The sequence below is a fragment of the Mus pahari genome, chromosome 3, assembly GCF_900095145.1.
Source record: "Mus pahari chromosome 3, PAHARI_EIJ_v1.1, whole genome shotgun sequence".
Classification (NCBI taxonomy): domain Eukaryota; kingdom Metazoa; phylum Chordata; class Mammalia; order Rodentia; family Muridae; genus Mus; species Mus pahari.
Genome location: NC_034592.1, coordinates 36,405,729 through 36,423,268, shown reverse-complemented (window position 1 = coordinate 36,423,268; position 17,540 = coordinate 36,405,729). Strand labels below are relative to the sequence as shown.

General features: G+C 44.4%; 1 protein-coding gene across 1 annotated transcript in view; it reads right to left on the bottom strand.

Annotated features, from left to right (window-relative positions):
• The window catches only part of Kif5c (kinesin family member 5C), a 154,298-nt gene that overhangs the window by 88,226 nt on the left and 48,532 nt on the right, over window positions 1-17,540 (bottom strand). Inside the window, exons 2-3 of the mRNA XM_021192864.2 lie at window positions 8,534-8,624; window positions 252-325 (exon numbers count right to left, since the gene is read on the bottom strand). Coding sequence (XP_021048523.1) covers window positions 252-325; window positions 8,534-8,624 — 165 coding nt within the window. The remainder of the gene's footprint in view (window positions 1-251; window positions 326-8,533; window positions 8,625-17,540) is intronic.

Here is a 17,540-nt window from a genome sequence, read left to right as displayed (position 1 = left end):
TTTGCAATTTTATGAGGTCCCATTTGTCAATTCTTGATTTTACAGCACAAGCCATTGGTGTTCTGTTGAGGAATTTTTTCCCTGTGCCCATATCTTGAAAACTAAATTCTTGAGACTTTACTTCATTCATTGGCACTTCAAAACTCCCCAAGGACAGAACAGTCTGGCTGAACCAACCATCTCTGCTGCCACACCCATCTCACGCTTTGCCGAAACACTCGCCACCTCAGACACCGACAGCGCAAACTTACCTCCATGGTATGAGTTTTTCCTGATGAAGTCTGCCCGTATGCAAAAATTGTCCCATTATAACCCTCAAGGACATCTGCAAGCACAAGGGAGATGAACATTAATTCATTATGCTGATCCTCCACTGGCCTTGGTTGTATGATGTAAAGTTACCGTTCCTAATGGCCCATCTCTGTCTTCTCACACAAATGATATGTGCCAACTGCATGTGCTTTAAGTATGCTTGTGAAATAAGAAAAGAAATGCGAGTCTGCTGTCCCACAAATAAGGAGAAAGGGACCCTCATTTCTGCAGACTGTGGGACTCCAGGGTAAGTCTTTGTCGGCTACGTGACGCTTTCGCCTAGGTGTTAGTCTCTTGAGATTCTTGGGGAGGCAGACTTGCGTTTCTGGAGATTAGAGTAGAATGTGGTGCCTGAAGATTTGGTCTCGGTCAGCTTAACTCTGGATCCTTTGGGCCATTTCCCATGAACATCACAACAGACTAGAACCAGGGGAGCGAAAGGTACCACACTGCAAACCAAGCTCCAATCACGCTGGACACCAGCAGGCCTGACTTAAATGTGTAATGCCTCTGGTTTTCTTTCACTGCCTCGCTAGGAGGATCACCTGGACCCGTCAGCATCAGGAATTTCTCTTAATTACACAATAAGCACATGGTGAAAGCCCACAAGCGAGGCAGGCTGGCTTCGGTTTCACACAGGGAGGAGGGGAGCCGAGCGGGTGGGGGCTGCTTTATGTTGTGGAGCTGAAGATCATCGGTGGGAATGTTTTCAGAGCAGCAGAGGTGATTAAAACATACTCCCTCCTGCCTCCCCCTGCTCTCTACAACCATCGCAGAAAGGGAAACAATGCATAACTAACATCCTTGACCCACCACTCTGCACCGAGGGAGGAACTCTTAATGTGGTTGATGGTGAGGGCAAGGAGAAGTGCCCTGAATAGAGGATGCTACTTGGGGCCATGTGAGAAAGGGTGCCAGCCTGTCACCTCCATTTACTTCAGATTGGGATGGTCCCCTCTCCTCCCTGAATCTTATTGTGCTGGCTTTGGTGGTGGTGGTGGTGGTGGTGGTGATGGTGGTGGTGGTGATGGTGGTGGTGGTGGTGGTGATGGTGGTGGTGATGGTGGTGGTGGTGNTGGTGGTGGTGGTGATGGTGGTGGTGGTGGTGGTGATGGTGGTGGTCGTGGTCGTGGTGGGTTTTTCTTGCTAGGTTTTCAAAAGGGAAAAAAAAAGGCATACCTTTCTTACTATTCTGAGATTATGAGAATATGACGGGATCGGGGAAGAAATGTATTGAGTTGGGGGAAGGGAACACGCACATGTATCTGTCGTCTACAAATGGTTTTTGAAAGCGGTTTCCCTAGTAACAGCAGAAAGAAGAGCGGAAAAAACTGAAGAAGTCAGTGTTAAGGTTAGAGGTTTAAGCTTCCATTTCCATGAAAATGTCAACTTCCAGAGAAAAGATTTCCCTGGGGCTGGGGACAGTGCCAGCTCAGTGTGCCTCCACACTACCATGAACATGATGAACACAGACTTTGAGGGACCCAAAGAAAGAGGTTCCATCCTTCCGTTGTGACTTTAAAGTTCAATACTCACAGCACAAACAACTTCAGGCAGTTGGAATGGCAAGCACTGTCACATCAGAAAGCTTTTTATTTATTAGAAACTAAACATCTCTCCTCAGACTGAAGGCCCTTCCTTCCTTCCTCCCTCCCTCCCTCCCCACTCCTGGGTGTGTAGTGCTCCTGGGTGTGTAGTGCTCCTGGGTGTGTAGTGCTCCTGGGTATGTAGTGCTCTGGGATTTACTGGTCTGGGCCAACATCCATCCAGCTTCTGACCTTGCTCCTTTCTGGATGCAACCTGCCACACCCTAAAGGAAACTGACTCCTGAGCCTAAGTCCAGCCCACACTCCTTCCTCTACCATCTTCCTCCATGAGGTTTCAGGGCTGTTCTCACTGAGCACGGGACATAGTCTCACCAAGCAGGTAGTTAACAATCCCTGTTCTCCTGTGTTTACAGACTGAGTCCCCACATCAAGTCTCAGATCGATTGGGAGAGTGTTTCTTTAGAGGGCACAAACACTGGCTTCAGTCCTTGGCAGCCCACAGTCGAGGAGTGATGTCACACACCTATAATCCCAGCTCTGATGAGATGGAAACAAAAGGACCAGACCTCAAGGTAAGCTCTAGCTCTGTGAGGGCCTGAGGATAGCCTGAGCTAAATGAGAACCCATTTAGGATAGCCTGAGCTAAATGAGAACCTATTTTAAAAAGGGGGCGGGGACATGCCTAAGTGGCATTGGCTCACGCTGGGCTGAGGTACTGAGAGGCATGCAGGATGTACTCAGACAAAATCCCTTCTCTTTATTATGTCAATACTGAGTACAACTTCCTTGCTTTTTTTCCTTTTTTTTTTTTTTCATAGAGAACATACAAAACCCACTAACACACATTCTGGTTGGCTTTTGAAGTACCCAGAATCATCTTACAAGTAATATATTTTAGAGAATATCCCTGATCAAAATTGAATGCAGCTGATGGTGCCCTCTATCGACTCAATTCTGAACTAAAAGATAATTTTAAAATGTAAGGTCCTGTAGACCTAGGGTTGTCTATATTCTCAGATTTGAAAGGGTGGTGCATTTGTTTATTCCACGTGTGTTTTATGGTTAGTGGAGAGTGCTGGCAGAGAACACCATGGTGAACAGTACAGTTCAAGGGCTGAGAGAGGAACCAGCACAGGCGGCTGAGAGAAGACTTGAGCACTGGCTTGTGCTGGGCTCTGGGAAGAGCCACATACTGCCTCCTGGACCAGCCCACGGCTCCCAACGAAAAGGCCTGCAAACTTCCATCGCATTAAATGGCCAACGGTTCCTGGGCTGGAGAAACACAGTTGTTTTAGTCTCTGCGGAGCAGAATGACTATTTCCACACAGAATGTTCTTCCAGACAGAAGCGTCCTTTGTGACGGTGCCTGGCATGATGTGAGCCCCACACCTCTCAGCCCAGTGTCCATCTGTCCAGCAGCCCTGCAAATCCAGAAGCTTCTGTTGCAGACGACAAGCGGCATGTTATCTCCCAAAGAGGAGGGGAGAGGACAGAGGACACTGGCCAGCTCCAGCTACAGAGTTCAGAAGCTCGAGCACACATGCATCCTAGGTTCTGCTTACAGCTGAGCCCAGGTCTGACAGGGGCAGAAATGAGTGCTTTGTGAATCAAGTATCTGGGGACAGTTCTTCACACCTATACATCAGTATTCCTAAGAGGCTGCCCAGACTACTAACCCTCCCCGGGGGAGACGGTGTTGTGTCAGGGGCACTCACTAGGTTTCTGACAACAGCTAAAGTCTGCTCCATTGGGATCCTAAGGTTTGCCAGCAAACCAAAGAACTCAAGCTGCCCAGGCCGGCAGAACGAAGACCCAGGCTCCAGGCACCGAGGGCAGCAGACACTCCCATTGTAGTAAATGGCAGACAGTTCTGAGCTTGAGAAACATGTTTGCTTTAATCTCGGCTGAGCAGAGTGACTATCTGCACACACTGACCCCTCCAAAGCCTCTGCATTTCAGAATGGAAGCTCACCCACGACTGACCAGCACAAGGCTCTGGGGCCACAGTAACTGTTCTTTCCCCTCTGCTCTCCTCACACACTCATTCCTATCGCTGGCACTTGGGGCTGTGAGTTAACAGTCCATATGGCCTGGCTGAGAAAGAAAGGAAAGGCAAGATAACTCAGAGCTCAGTCAGTCAGCAAACTAGGTCTCAAGGCCCAGACCCACTCATCCCTCCAGATCTGGCCAAAGCGCTTTACTCTCCAAGCACCAAATTTCACTCTAATAAGGTAGAGAAAGTAGTGTTCACACCTCATCAACTGAAGCTTTAGGATGTGACATCTAAGGTGCTCGAGAGCAGACAGAATACAGAGCATACAGAATAATGAAGCGGATCTGAGTGTATCTTCCTAAGCTTAAAGCTTTTCGGTCTGCCCACACAGCCTCAAGGATACAGTCCAGCATGTCCACCAGAGGATGCAGACTGCCTCTGGCAACCTCACTTGCCACTGTGTACTCAAAACCTTACAGCACTGCCTCCGAACTACCCAAGCATGCCACATCGGTTGTATCTTCAGGCTCTCGCAGTTCCTGCTGCTACTACGGCCCCACTATTATCTGCAGTCCACTATTATCTGCAGTCCTCGGGGCCCCAACCTTTCTAAGAAGCTTTCCTCAGCCCTCCACTCCCTCCCTTCACCCACCAAATCGGCACCAAGTGGCACTCCTCTGTGTGGTCCTGGCATGGTACACACACCCATCTTAACCTACATAGCACCTAAAAGCATGAAAATGGCATATGAAATGCCTCTTCTATATTGAGAGCTCCTAGCAGACAGTCTTAAGATGTTTTGATGATTCCAGTCCCTAGCAGTGCTTATCAGGCGATAAGCACTTAATATTACCTGTACATATAAATAACTGTAGTTTAAAGAAATCAACTGGAAAAAAATTAAAAAAAAAAAAAAAAAACCAACCAAACCTCACCTCCTCTAAGCATTTGTTCAGTCCACATTTGATTGCTTTGGAAGGTGAAGAAGGTCCAGAGCTGTTTCTGCTGACTAGCACACAGTTACCAGGACCTCAGCAATAAGATCTGGTAACCATGGAGTTTAATGCCTAGACACCCACAGGAGCCTTATTTGCCGGGATTATAGTCACAAACCTTACAACCTCTTCCCACAGAGATGGAGAAATCTTCACGCTCTTTCAGCCAACACTTTGAAAAACACAACAAAGATGCAAGTGTAGGAAATGCCAGCATTCTAAACACCATAAATCAGGCTCTGTAAGGGTCTCAATAGACAAGGAGACAGAGCTCATCAGCCTATGACAACATCACGAATCAGGTGACCAGACCGATCTTCAGAATCATTTGATTCACATCTTCGTCTCTTTACCCCGTCCCAACCCTAACTGAGACAGGGCTCTTATGACAAGAAGACCCAGTGGCATCCACTGTGTACTCCAAGAAGGTTTTGCTTATGTATGTATGATTTACCTTACTGATGTAGAGAGGAAAGTCATTTCCTCTCGCAGGAGCCTTGGAGGTTACTTTTAAAAGTTCAATCAGGTATCTGTCAAGCCCAGGAAGATAGAAAGAGCCCATGAAAAAAGGAGAGGTGAAGAGGTCTTAAGAGGAAGAGTGGATAGAAGAAAACATAATATGAAGGAGAGAGGATACAGGGATCTGAGGCTTTAAACAGGGATGGAGATAGGAAATGAAGAGAGAGGAGTTGGGGGCAGGGTGAGTTAACCCAAACTAAGGATATGGAAAGAACCTCAATAGCATGAGTTATTAAATGAAATCTCAGTACCAAGTATGGGACAGCTCACTACAAGTTATTACTCAGGGAGGGTCTGAAGACCCTGAAACAATACAGGCTTCCCACTGTTCTTGGTTATGCAGCACAACTAGATGATAAGAACTTCTTGCTGAAGGCACCAACACATTGGCTGTACAACATAGAGAAATCAGCTTGAAGCTTCCTCACTGTTGGTTAGCTTGATAGTACCAGAAGGTGCTATGCAGGCCACTGAGGGAGAAAAGGCATCAACGCTATGCCTGCAACCTCCATGCTACAACACCAACCCGCCAGGGAAGACTCGCCTCTGGTACAATAGCGGCATGAAATTATATGGATAATCAACTCGTCTTGGCTTGGATTTGAGGCCTACTTCGTAGAAAGGCATTTAAGCCTGATGTTGTAAACCTGTCCTTTGCCCATAGCTCAGGAGGTCACCAGCCCTAGGAGGAACATATTATTATGTGCTAACCAGTCCTATCATCAGACTGCCTTGTCAATAGTTATGCCTATACCCATTGATTGTGTTACTGTCTCTCTGCACTAGTCAACAGCTAAAGTAGAGACTTGGAGCTGACCAAAGTACTGAGAATAAGTGTCTCTGCGAGTAACTGCTCAGCCTTCGATGGCCTATCTAGCTCCCACATACCCCAAGAATGTGGCTCAGAATACAACTCGGGGAGGCAGAAAGAGCTGGAGAAAGAGTTGCTGTGAAAGGCTGTCTTTCAGACACGACATAGCCATTCCAGCCATCAACTCCCTGCAGCTATGAGATGGGCCAACATTTCAACAAACATCACTAATTAAACTCAGGGTCCAAAACAGGGGGAGAGGGCAAGAAGTAGTGAGGGAGACATACTGGAGGTGGGTGGGTGGGTGGGAGGAAGTGGGGAGTTGAAGATTTCTCGTGAGAGTGGAAGGAAGAAGTCACAGGCACAAATAATCAAGGTATATTGTTTCATGTATGAAAAGAATAAATAAGAGTCTATTTCTTTAAATGTTTAACAAATGTTCCATTAGGCCTTTGTCATCCTAACAATTTCTTTTTAAGGGGAATAAGGTATTTGTCATTGCTATCAAATGAGTAGCAATGATTCACATGATAGCCATTGTGCCCTAGAAACGTCTGCTTATCATATGCTGAGCCCTGTTCTTCCAAAGGGTTTTCTTTGTAGATCACCATCTATTTGGGGTAGCAGGTTACCTAGAGTTGGGACAGATATTCACAGAAACTGCTTCTTCTTAATTTAGTTTTTAGCTGACACATTAAAAAAAAAATTGTCCACATTTATAGGGATGAGAATGACTATTTCTGACACCTCATATAAGAAAATATCCAAACACTGAAAGAGACCACACACTCGTGAATGGAAAAGCAAAGGTGATTACTACTGTTTGTTAATCACTGTTGTTTTCTAAATGGAGTGCATCCATCTCTAATTACATTGGCACAGAGGTAGCTGGATGTACCTAAATGGCCTTCATGCTTAGCACAGCATGTAGTAAATACTATTTGCTTCCAATAATGACATTGGAGAGAGAAAAGGATGGAAATTCTGGCACAAGTGATTAATCTTACTTTAATTTAAAAAAAAAAACAAAAAAAAAACAAAACAAACAAACAAAAAAACCCATGTCCATGCTCAGCCACAGGGGGAAGACAGGCCTGAACAGGAGGAAGCCAGGGAAGACACACTTCAAAAACAGAAACCACTCAAAGAGAGGCAGAGGAAGCAAAAGACAGAAACTACCACCCCCTGTCCACCAAAACGGTTCATCCTAAACAGCTGAGATCTAGGCTTATTTTTTCTTGTCAGTTTTCTATAATAATCTCGCTGAGAAGACCTTCAGAATTAATTGATGTCTGTAACAAGAGTGTGAATAAGCGTACACCTTAGCAGGGAACATTGCCTGCTGACGTGAGCCTCCCACACAGGTGTCCAGGGTCAGAATTCATCTAGCAGATGGACCAGGCCTGAATCTCATGAATTTCAAATAGGTTAGTCAGCTCGGCTTCCTGAGAACAGCAGATCGAAAGCTGCAAGATGCTTCTGTCTTTTAAACCCATGGCTGCCTGTATGGGTGGCGGCATCAAGACCTTTGAGCACATGGCTGCCGTGGCATTCCCATCTGAAGGCGAGGATTTGATGGAGAAAAGCAGGCGTGCAGGAGATGCCCCTCAGCCTTGTCCAGATGGCAGGCCCCGCCACAGCATGCTCCAACCTGCTCCAGCTTTGAAAGGGCAAAAGAGAGCAATGTGCAAATTGCTTCTTCGCCCGGCTGTTATTTTGACACAAATCCTCCAGGGCCAAGGCCAGTCCCAGTGAAATGAACTGATCTCTGAGGCACAAAGGCAAGCTTGAAGCTACCTGTTTAGGGGAACACATGTCAGGGTGTGGTAGGAGGGTTGAAAATGGGTTTGACAAAATTGAAATTAAGGAATGCTGTAGAGCAGATATGGCTGCACAGCTACCTCAAAGGGGGGGACTTCATGACACTGTAGAATACCCCTTGGTGGCAAGAGCAACCTTTCACCTGTACGACTACATTCTCAGAGTTATTAGTAAAAGAAATCAGCCACACATGTACAGCTAAAGCATGGAGCAATGCATTTCCTCCCTCAAACCCGAGAGGAACACTCTATCTGTAGTCTCCTGAGACCATGACAGAAATTCTGTGATGTCAACTCTTAGGTCACAGAATAACCTCACCAAAGACGTGGCAACAGCAACAGAGTGAACTAACACAGAGGTTGAATAACATGACTGAGGTCAGTCACAGCAAGGCAGGGCCAGAGCCAGGACAGCAATTTAGTGTTTCCAATTAACAGGCCTCTGCTTACAGTGGAGGCACACTGATTGCTGGGCTGCAAATGTCACTTTATGTTTTCATTAGTGACATCCCAGGAGGAAATAAAGGGACACTTACCTTTGACAATCTGCTTCGCACAGGCATTGTAGACCTGCTCCTGGGTTGTGTTGGGCGGCAGCACTCGGTCAAAGACATACGGCTTCCCTTGCTGAAAGCAGATAGGAGAAAGGAATGGAGAAAACACATTAGGGGTTTGGACCTAAAAAGCACTAATATTAGTAGTTAAGCCACAGGCAACTATATTGCCAACCCAGTCTTTAAGCCAGTCCTTTCCCTCACCACAGAACCTTTTATAGCACGAGCCGCAAGTATACCACATGCATGGATGCTGGGCGTCAAGGGCCTTGAAGGCACAGAGCTCTAAGTCTTTATCCAGTTTTCTGGATAAAAAGGTAGACAAGTAGAGCAAGTAGCTAATAGGCAAGGATGCTGACCCAGGAAAACAAACAGTGTCCAGGTATGCAGTAAGGTGACAGAGATGACAGAGCTGAGCCCAAGCAAGGAAGGCTTGACCAGAGACGTCTCAGCTCAGAGGATCATGGAAAGTTCAGAAAGATCGATATTGGGGAAGATTGTTCTAGGCCCAAGATGAGTAGACAGCAAAGGGTCTGCTATATTCAGGAAATAAAGAGGTACCACAAGCCCGGGGCTAGCAAGGAAATCTGGAGGCAGTAGGTAGGGTACTGCTGGACAAATAAGTAACCGAATAAAACCTGCCCGGGTTGTATTTACTGGAGAGACGAAGTGATCAGATTGAAGAAGCCATTGTCAGCAGACACAAAGCACTACTATCATCCCGCAGAATTCAGTTCCCTGTCATACGGAAGTAATGTCTAAACTGCATGGTAGCTTCCAAAACCAAGGAGCCCTTCTATGCATCAAAAGAAGAAATGTGAGGCAGAGTGGTTGTCTAGGCGTTTGGCTGGCAGCTACATCTGTAAACTTCAGAGAAACTGCTAAGTCAGGGGAAGGGAAGACCTCTACCTCAGCACCAGATAGATCCCGCTACCTGTCATTCCCTGTTCAGTAAGGACTAACTGGTATCTCAATGTCAGGCACAGCAGTGGACATTGGGGGTGGGGGGGGACTCACCTCTGCCAACAGTGCCCAGGCAAATCAGCACAGCCTCTCACACCGCCTGGCCCACACACCGGAAACAGAAGGACAAAGGACAAGAAAAGAGAGAGGAGAGCTAAAACCACACCTCCTACGAGTCAGGGACAGGCCGACTCCTCAAAGAGACAACTACTCATCAGAGCTCCCAGAGAAGTCGTGCTGCATCCTGTAACCTTCCTACAAGGACACACAAGGCCTTTGGGCAGGCTAAATGGTCACTCATTCATCCTGTGGCTCCAGGCAAATGGAGGTAAAATCCTGGCTCTGACTGTATGTTTGACCCTTAGTTTCTGAAAACAGAATTGACCTAGCCAGGCAAACAAGTGATGTCTAATTTTACCTTAGAAAATGGAGAATTTTTACAAAACATAAAAAAAGAGGGGCGGGGACGAGGTGAGCTTCATTCACAGACACGGACCTCCAGCCATTCTGAAAGTAATGGTGAGAAGGGATTGCTTCCTTACATCTCACTCGCGGTTCTGTACTGGTTCTGTACTTTAGTTGATGAACCAGGTATTCATTTGGTTGAGTAACCAAAACCTATTCCTCACCAAAATACTCAACTAACCGTCCGTCTTACTAACCGTCCGCCTTACTAACCGTCCGCCTTACTAACCGTCCGCCTTACTAACCGTCCGTCTTACTAACCGTCCGTCTTACTAACCGTCCTAACCGTCCGTCTTACTAACCGTCCGTCTTACTAACCGTCCGTCTTACTAACCGTCCGTCTTACTAACCGTCCGTCTTACTAGCCTTATCCATTTTCATACTCAGCCCGTATCAGGCACTGGAGGGATTCGGTTAGGTTAAGAATGAATATTACCACTGCTCCCCAGAAGACACCATACCCTGAGGCATCCCAGATCTGCTGCACTCAGAGCATTTGGTAAGGACCCTCGAGAAGTCCCACAGCTGCCACTGGGAACCCAGTGGACTTGGGGACCCATCAACCCCCAAAACTCCCACCCACCGAATACCACTCCCCTTCCACCCGTCCTTTTTGGCTGCGACAGACTGCCAGCTAGTCTGCTCCACTGAAGATCCCACAGCCAGAGACATCCTAGGGGACGGGCTGCACTCAGAGTAACTGACACCACGCCTGAGGCATCCCGGGAGACCTGCTGCACACAGGGCAACGGAGCAACTGATCGCCAGCTTGTCTGCTCCCCTGAAGACACCACAGCTTGCAGGCATCCCAGGCGTTCCTCTCTAAACAGGGCAACTGGGCAGCCGACACCACAATCCAAAGACCCCTGGTAGGCTCTGTGGCATGCAGAGAAATCGACCCAACAAACTGAAAGCCTCCCTGGAGTTCTGCTGCACACAGGGAGACAGAAACCACAGTCCATAGCCCCCCCCCTGGAGAACAGCTTCACACAAGACAACAGCTTAACTGCCCCTCTGAAGACCAGTTGGAAGGTCCCACAGGAGGTCTGCTACAGCCAGGGCCACATGCCTACCAGGAGACCTAAAGCAACCAAGGGACAAAAGAGTCAGACTCCAGACAGAGTCACCCAGACCAGCAAACACCAGGGATAACCAGATGGTGAGAGGCAAGCTCATGACCATAATAAGCAACAGAAGGCAGTATATACATGGGCATAATCAGAAACCAGTTCACACACCACAGCAAGCCCTGAATACACCAACACACCTGAAAATCAGGAAGCTGACCTAAAATCCTATCTCATGGTAATAATAGAGTCCTTTAAAGAGGATATAAATAACTCACTGAAAGAAATACAGGAAAACACAGATGAAAAAGAAGAAGCCCTTAAAGAGGAAACAAAGTAAATCCTTAAAGAAATACAGGGAAACACAATCAAACAGGTGAAGGAATTGCATAAAGTGGTCCAAGACCTAAAAGTGGAAGTAGAAACAATAAAGAAAACAAAAATGGAGACAAATGTGGAAATGGAAAACCTAGGAAAGAGGTCAGGAATTACAATGTTAAGTATCACCAACAGACTACAAGAGAAAGAAGAAGAGAGAATATCGGGTGTAGAAGACACCATAGAAGATATTAACACAACTGTCAAAGAAAATTCAAAACATAAAAAATTCCTAACTCAAAACATCCCAGGAAATTCAGGACACAATGAAGACTAAATCTAAAAATAATCAGAATAGAGGAGAACGAAGATTCCCAGCTCAAAAGACATGGAAATATCTTCAACAAAATCATAGAAGAGAAGAAAACGTCCCCAACCTAAAGAGATGGACATAAAGGTACAAGAAGCCTATAGGACACCAAATAAATGGGACCAGAAAAGAAAATCCTCTTGTCACATAATAATCGAAACGCTGAACACACAGAACAAAGAGAGAATATTAAAAGCTTCAAGGGAAAAGGATCAACTAACATACAAAGGTAGACCTATCAGAATTACACCAGACTTCACAACAGAGACTACGAAAACCACAAAAGCGTGGTCAGAGGTTATGCAGACTCCAAGAGAATACAACTGCCAGCCCAGGCTACTATATCCAACAAAACTTTCAATCAACATAGATGGAGAAAACAAAATATTCCAGGACAAAACCAAATTCAATCAGTATCTATCTACCAACCCAGCCCTACAGAGGATCCTAGAAGGAAAACTCCAACACAAAGAAAAGACAAGATACTAAGCATCTCACAGCAAAGTCAAAAGCAGAGCCACAAGCACATAAAATCAATAACAGGCACCTACAAAATCAATAACAGGAACCAACAGTCGTCTGTCTTTAATATCTCTCAATATTAATGGACTCAACTCACCTATAAAAAGACATAAGCTAACAGACTGGATACACAAACAAGAACCAACATTTTTCTGCATACAAGAGACACACCTCAATAACAAAGACAGGAACTATCTCAGAACAAAAGGATGGAAACAGGTCTTCCAAGCAAATGGTCCCAGGAAACAAGCTAGAGTTGCCATCCCAACATCCAATAAAACAGACTTTCAACCAAAAGTTATCCAGCATGATAAGGAAGGGTACTTCATATTCATTAAAGGGAAAATCCACAAGAGAAAGTCTCAATTCTGAACATCTATGTCCCAAATGCAAGGCACCCACATTCATAAAAGAAACTTTACTAAAGCTCAAAACACACATTGAACCCCACACAATAACTGTGGGAGACTTCAACACTCCACTCTCACCAATGGACAGGTCATTGAAACAGAAACTAAGCAGAGACACAGTGAAACTGAGAGAAGTTATGAACCAAATGGATTTAACAGGTATCTACAGAACATTTCACCCTAAAACAAAAGAATACACCTTTTTCTCAGCACCTCATGGTACCTTCTCCAATATCAACCATATAATTAGTCACAAAACAACCCTCCACCAATACAAAAAGACTGAAATAATCGCATGCATCCTATCAGTTCCCCATGGCCTAAAGCTGGTCTGCAATACCAGTACAAACAACAGAAAGCCCACATACACATGGAAACTGAACAACTCTCTACTCAATGACAACTTAGGGAAGAAATAAAGGAAGAAATTAAAGACTTCCTGGAATTTAATGAAAATGTTGACACATCATACCCAAACTTATGCGACACTATGAAAGCAGTGCTAAGAGGAAAATTCATAGCACTAAGTGCCCTGGTAAAGAAACTGGAGAGATCCTACACTAACAACTTAACAGCACACTTGAGAGCTCTAGAACAAATAGAAGCAAATTCAACCAAGAGGAGTAGACAGTAGGAAATAGTCAAACTCAGGGCCAAAATCAACCAAATAGAAACAAAGAGAACAATACAAAGAATCAATAAAACCAAAAGCTGGTTCTTTGAGAGAATCAACTAGATAGATAAACCCCTAGACAAACTAACTAAAGGGCCCAGAGGCCTTATCCAAATTAACAAAATCAGAAATGAAAAGGGAGACATAACAACAGAAACAGAGGAAATTTTAAAAACTCAACAGATCCTACTACAAAAGCCTATACTCAACAAAACTAGGAAACCTAGATGAACTGGATGGTTTTCTAGACAGATACCACATACCAAAGTTAAATCAAGAGCAGGAAAACTGTCTAAACAGGTCCGAGTCCCATAAGGAAATAGAAGAAAACATTAAAAACCTCAAAAAAAAAAAAAAAAAAAAAAAAAAAAGCCCGGGGCCAGATGGATTTAGTACAGAACTCTATCAGACCTTCAAAGACCTGTTACCAATAGTCCTCAAACTATTCCATAAAATAGAAACAGAAGAAACACTACCTAATTCATTCTATGAATCCACAACTACTCTGATATCTAAACCACACAAGGAACCAACTAAAAAAGAGAACTTCAGACCAATCTTGTTTTTGAATATTGACGCAGAAATACTCAATAAAATTCTTGCAAACCGAACCCAAGAACACATTAAAAGCAACATTCGCCACAATCAAGTAGACTTCATCACAGGGATGCAAGGTTGGTTCAATATATGAAAATCCATTAACATAAGCCACTATATAAAGAGATTCAAAGAAAAAAAATCACATGATCATCTCCTTAGATGCAGAAAAAGCATTTGACAAAATACAACACCCCTTCACGTTAAAAATAATGGAGAGATCAGGAATTCAAAACTCATATCTAAACATAATAAAAGCAATTTACTGCAAACCAACAGCTAATAGCAAATTAAATGTAGAGATATTTGAAGTAATCCCACTAAAAGAGGGGACAAGACAAGGCTGCCGGCTTCCCCCACATCTATTCACTATAGTACTCGAAATGAAAGCTAGAACAATAAGGCAACAATAGAGATCAAAGGAATACAAACTGTCAAAGAAGAAATAAAGGTATCACTATTTGCAGATGATATGATAGTATATATAAGTGACCCCAAAAATTCCTAAACAACTTCAGCAAAGTGGCTGGATATAAAATTATCTCAAATAAATCAGTAGTCTTTCCTTTATACAAATGATAAACAGGCTGAGAAAGAAATTAAGGAAACAACTCCCTTAACAATAGTCACAGATAATATAAAGTATCTTGGGGTAACACTAACCAAACAAGTGAAAGATCTGTATGACAATAACTTCAAATCTCTCAAGAAAGAAATCAAAATAGTTCTCAGAAAATGGAGAGATCTCCCATGCTCATGGATTGGCAGAATTAACATAGTAAAAATGGCCATCCTGCCAAAAGCAATCTACAGATTCAATGCAATCCCCATCAAAATCCCAACATAATTCTTCAAAGACATGGAAAAAGCAATTCTCGAATTTATCTGGAATGGCAAATAAACCAGAATAGCAAAAACAATTCTTAATAATAAAAGAATGGCTGGGTGAATCCCCTGACCTCAAGCTTTATAACAGAGCAACAGTGACAAAAACTTCATGGTACAGGTACAGAGACAGACAGGCTGATTGATGGAATAGAATTGAAGATGCAGAAATAAAACCACACACTTACTGACACTTGATCTTTGACAAAGAAGCCAAAAATATACAATGAGAAAAAAGAAAGCATCTTTAGTAAATGGTCCTGGTATAACGGGCTGTCTAAATATAGAGAACTGAAAATAGACCCATATTTGTCACCTTGCACAAAGCTCAAGTCCAAGTGAATCAAGGACCTCAACATAAAACCAGATACACTGAATCTAATGAAAAGAAAATGGGAGTCTCAAACTCATTGGCACAGGGGAAATTTCCTAAACAGAACTCCAGTGGCTCACACTCTAAGATCAAGAATTGATAAATGGGACTTCATGAAACTAGAAAGCTTTTTGTAAGGCAAAAAACACATAGTCAATGAGACAAATCGGCAACCTAAACATTGGGAAAAAAACCTTCACTAACCCCACATCCAATAGAGGGCTAATATCCAAAATATATAAAGAACTCAAGAAGCTAGCCACCAAAAAACCAAACAAGTCAATCAAAAAATGGAATACACAACTACCTGATAATTCATAACACAGGAATCGCTAATGGCTGAGAAGCACCTAAAGAAATGTTCAAAGTCCTCAGTGAGCAGAGAAATGCAAATCAAAACAACCCTGAGATTCCACCTTACACCAATCAGAATGGCCAAGATCAAAACCTCAGTGGCAACAAATGTTGGTGAGGATGTGGAGAAAGAATAACACCCCTCCATTGCTGGTGGGATTGCAAACTGGTACAACCACTCTGGAAATAAATCTGGAGGTTCCTCAGAAAACTGGAAATAGATCTACCTGAAGACCCCGCAATACCACTCTTGGGAATATATCCAAAAGATGCCCCACCATGTCACAGGGGCACGTGTTCCGCTATGTTCATAGCGGCATTATTTGTGATAGCCAGAAGCTGGAAACAACCCAGGTGCCCCATGACAGAAGAATGGATATAGAAAATGTGGTTAGTTTAAGCAATGGAATACTACTCAGCTATTAGGAAGGAGGACATCCTAAGTTTTCAAGGCAAATGGATGGAACTAGAAAATATCCTGAGTGAGGTAACTCATACCTAAAAGGATATGCATGGTATGTACTCACTAATAAGTGGATATTAACCAAAAATAAGTTCAGAATACCAAGATACAGTCCACAGAACTCAAAAAGGTCAACAAGCTGGAGGGCCCAAGTGAGGACCCATCAGTCCCACTTGGGAGGGAAAAGAAAGCAACCACAAGGAGGAGGGAGGGAGGGACCTACGAGGGAAAGGGAACAGGGTGGGCAGGGAGAGGGGAACCTGATCTGGTATTGGGTGGGGGAAAAAGGACTAAAGTCCTGAAGGCCAGCAGAAAGGATGGAAACAGGCAACCTCAGGAGATAAGAGGTTGGGGTGACCCTCTAGAATTAACCAGAGACCTGGGAGGTGAGAGACTCTCAGGACTCAAAGGGAGGGACCTTAGATGAAACGCCTGACAGTAGGGAGAAGGAACTTATAGAATCCACCCCCAGCAGAAAGTCAGGGCATCAAGTGAGGGATGGGGTTGCCATCCCACAGTCAAAACCCTAATTGTTCCTGTCTGAAAGAGTTACAGGGATGGAAACGGAGAGGAGCCTAAGGAAAAGAAGGTTCAGCGACTGACCCAAAGTGAGATCCAGGTCAAGGGGAGTCCCCAAAGCCTGACACAATTACTGAAGCTATAGAGCACTCACAAAAAAGGACCTATCATGACTGCCCTCCAAAAGACCTAACAAGCAACTTAAAGAGTCAGATGCAGATATTTGCACCCAACCAATGGACAGAAGCTGCTGACCCCTGTGGTTGATTTAGGGAAAAGCTGGAAGAAGCTGAGGAGGAGAGCAACCCTGTAGGAGGACCAGCAGTCTCAATTAACCTGGATCCCTGAGATCTCTCAGACACTGGACCGCCAACCAGACAGCATACACCAGCTGATATGAGGCCCCCAACACACATACAGCAGAGGACTGCAGGGTCTGTGTTTAGTCAGAAAAGATGCACCTAACCCTCAAGAGAGGGGAGGCCCCAGGGAGTTTAGAGGTCAGGTGGGGTGGGGATGGGGGTGGGGACAGGGGGCAGGGAGGAGGTATGGGATGTGGAATAGTCAGAGGAGAATGGGCCAGGAGGGGAATAAAATCTGGAGTGTAAAAAAAGTTAATAATAATAATAATAATAATAATAATAATAATAATAATAACAATAGAATGAGTATTACCCTTACAGGGTACCCAAGTTCAGTTCCCAGAACCCATGTCAGGCACTTGCAATGATCTGAAACTCTAGCTTCCTGGGATCCAAGACCCTATTCTGGCTTCTTTAGTCACCAATACTCAATACTAGTCACACACACACACACACACACACACACACACACACACACACACACACCAACTCATAAACACTATTTAAAATTATTTAAAAAAAAAACTTTTTAAAAAAGTTCAGCCAATACCAGGAGAGTAAAAAGTAAAGTTAAGCATTTACAGACGGCTGTGGGTGTATCTGAGTGGCAGAGCTCTTGCCTGGCACACACGAGGCCCTGGGGTCCGT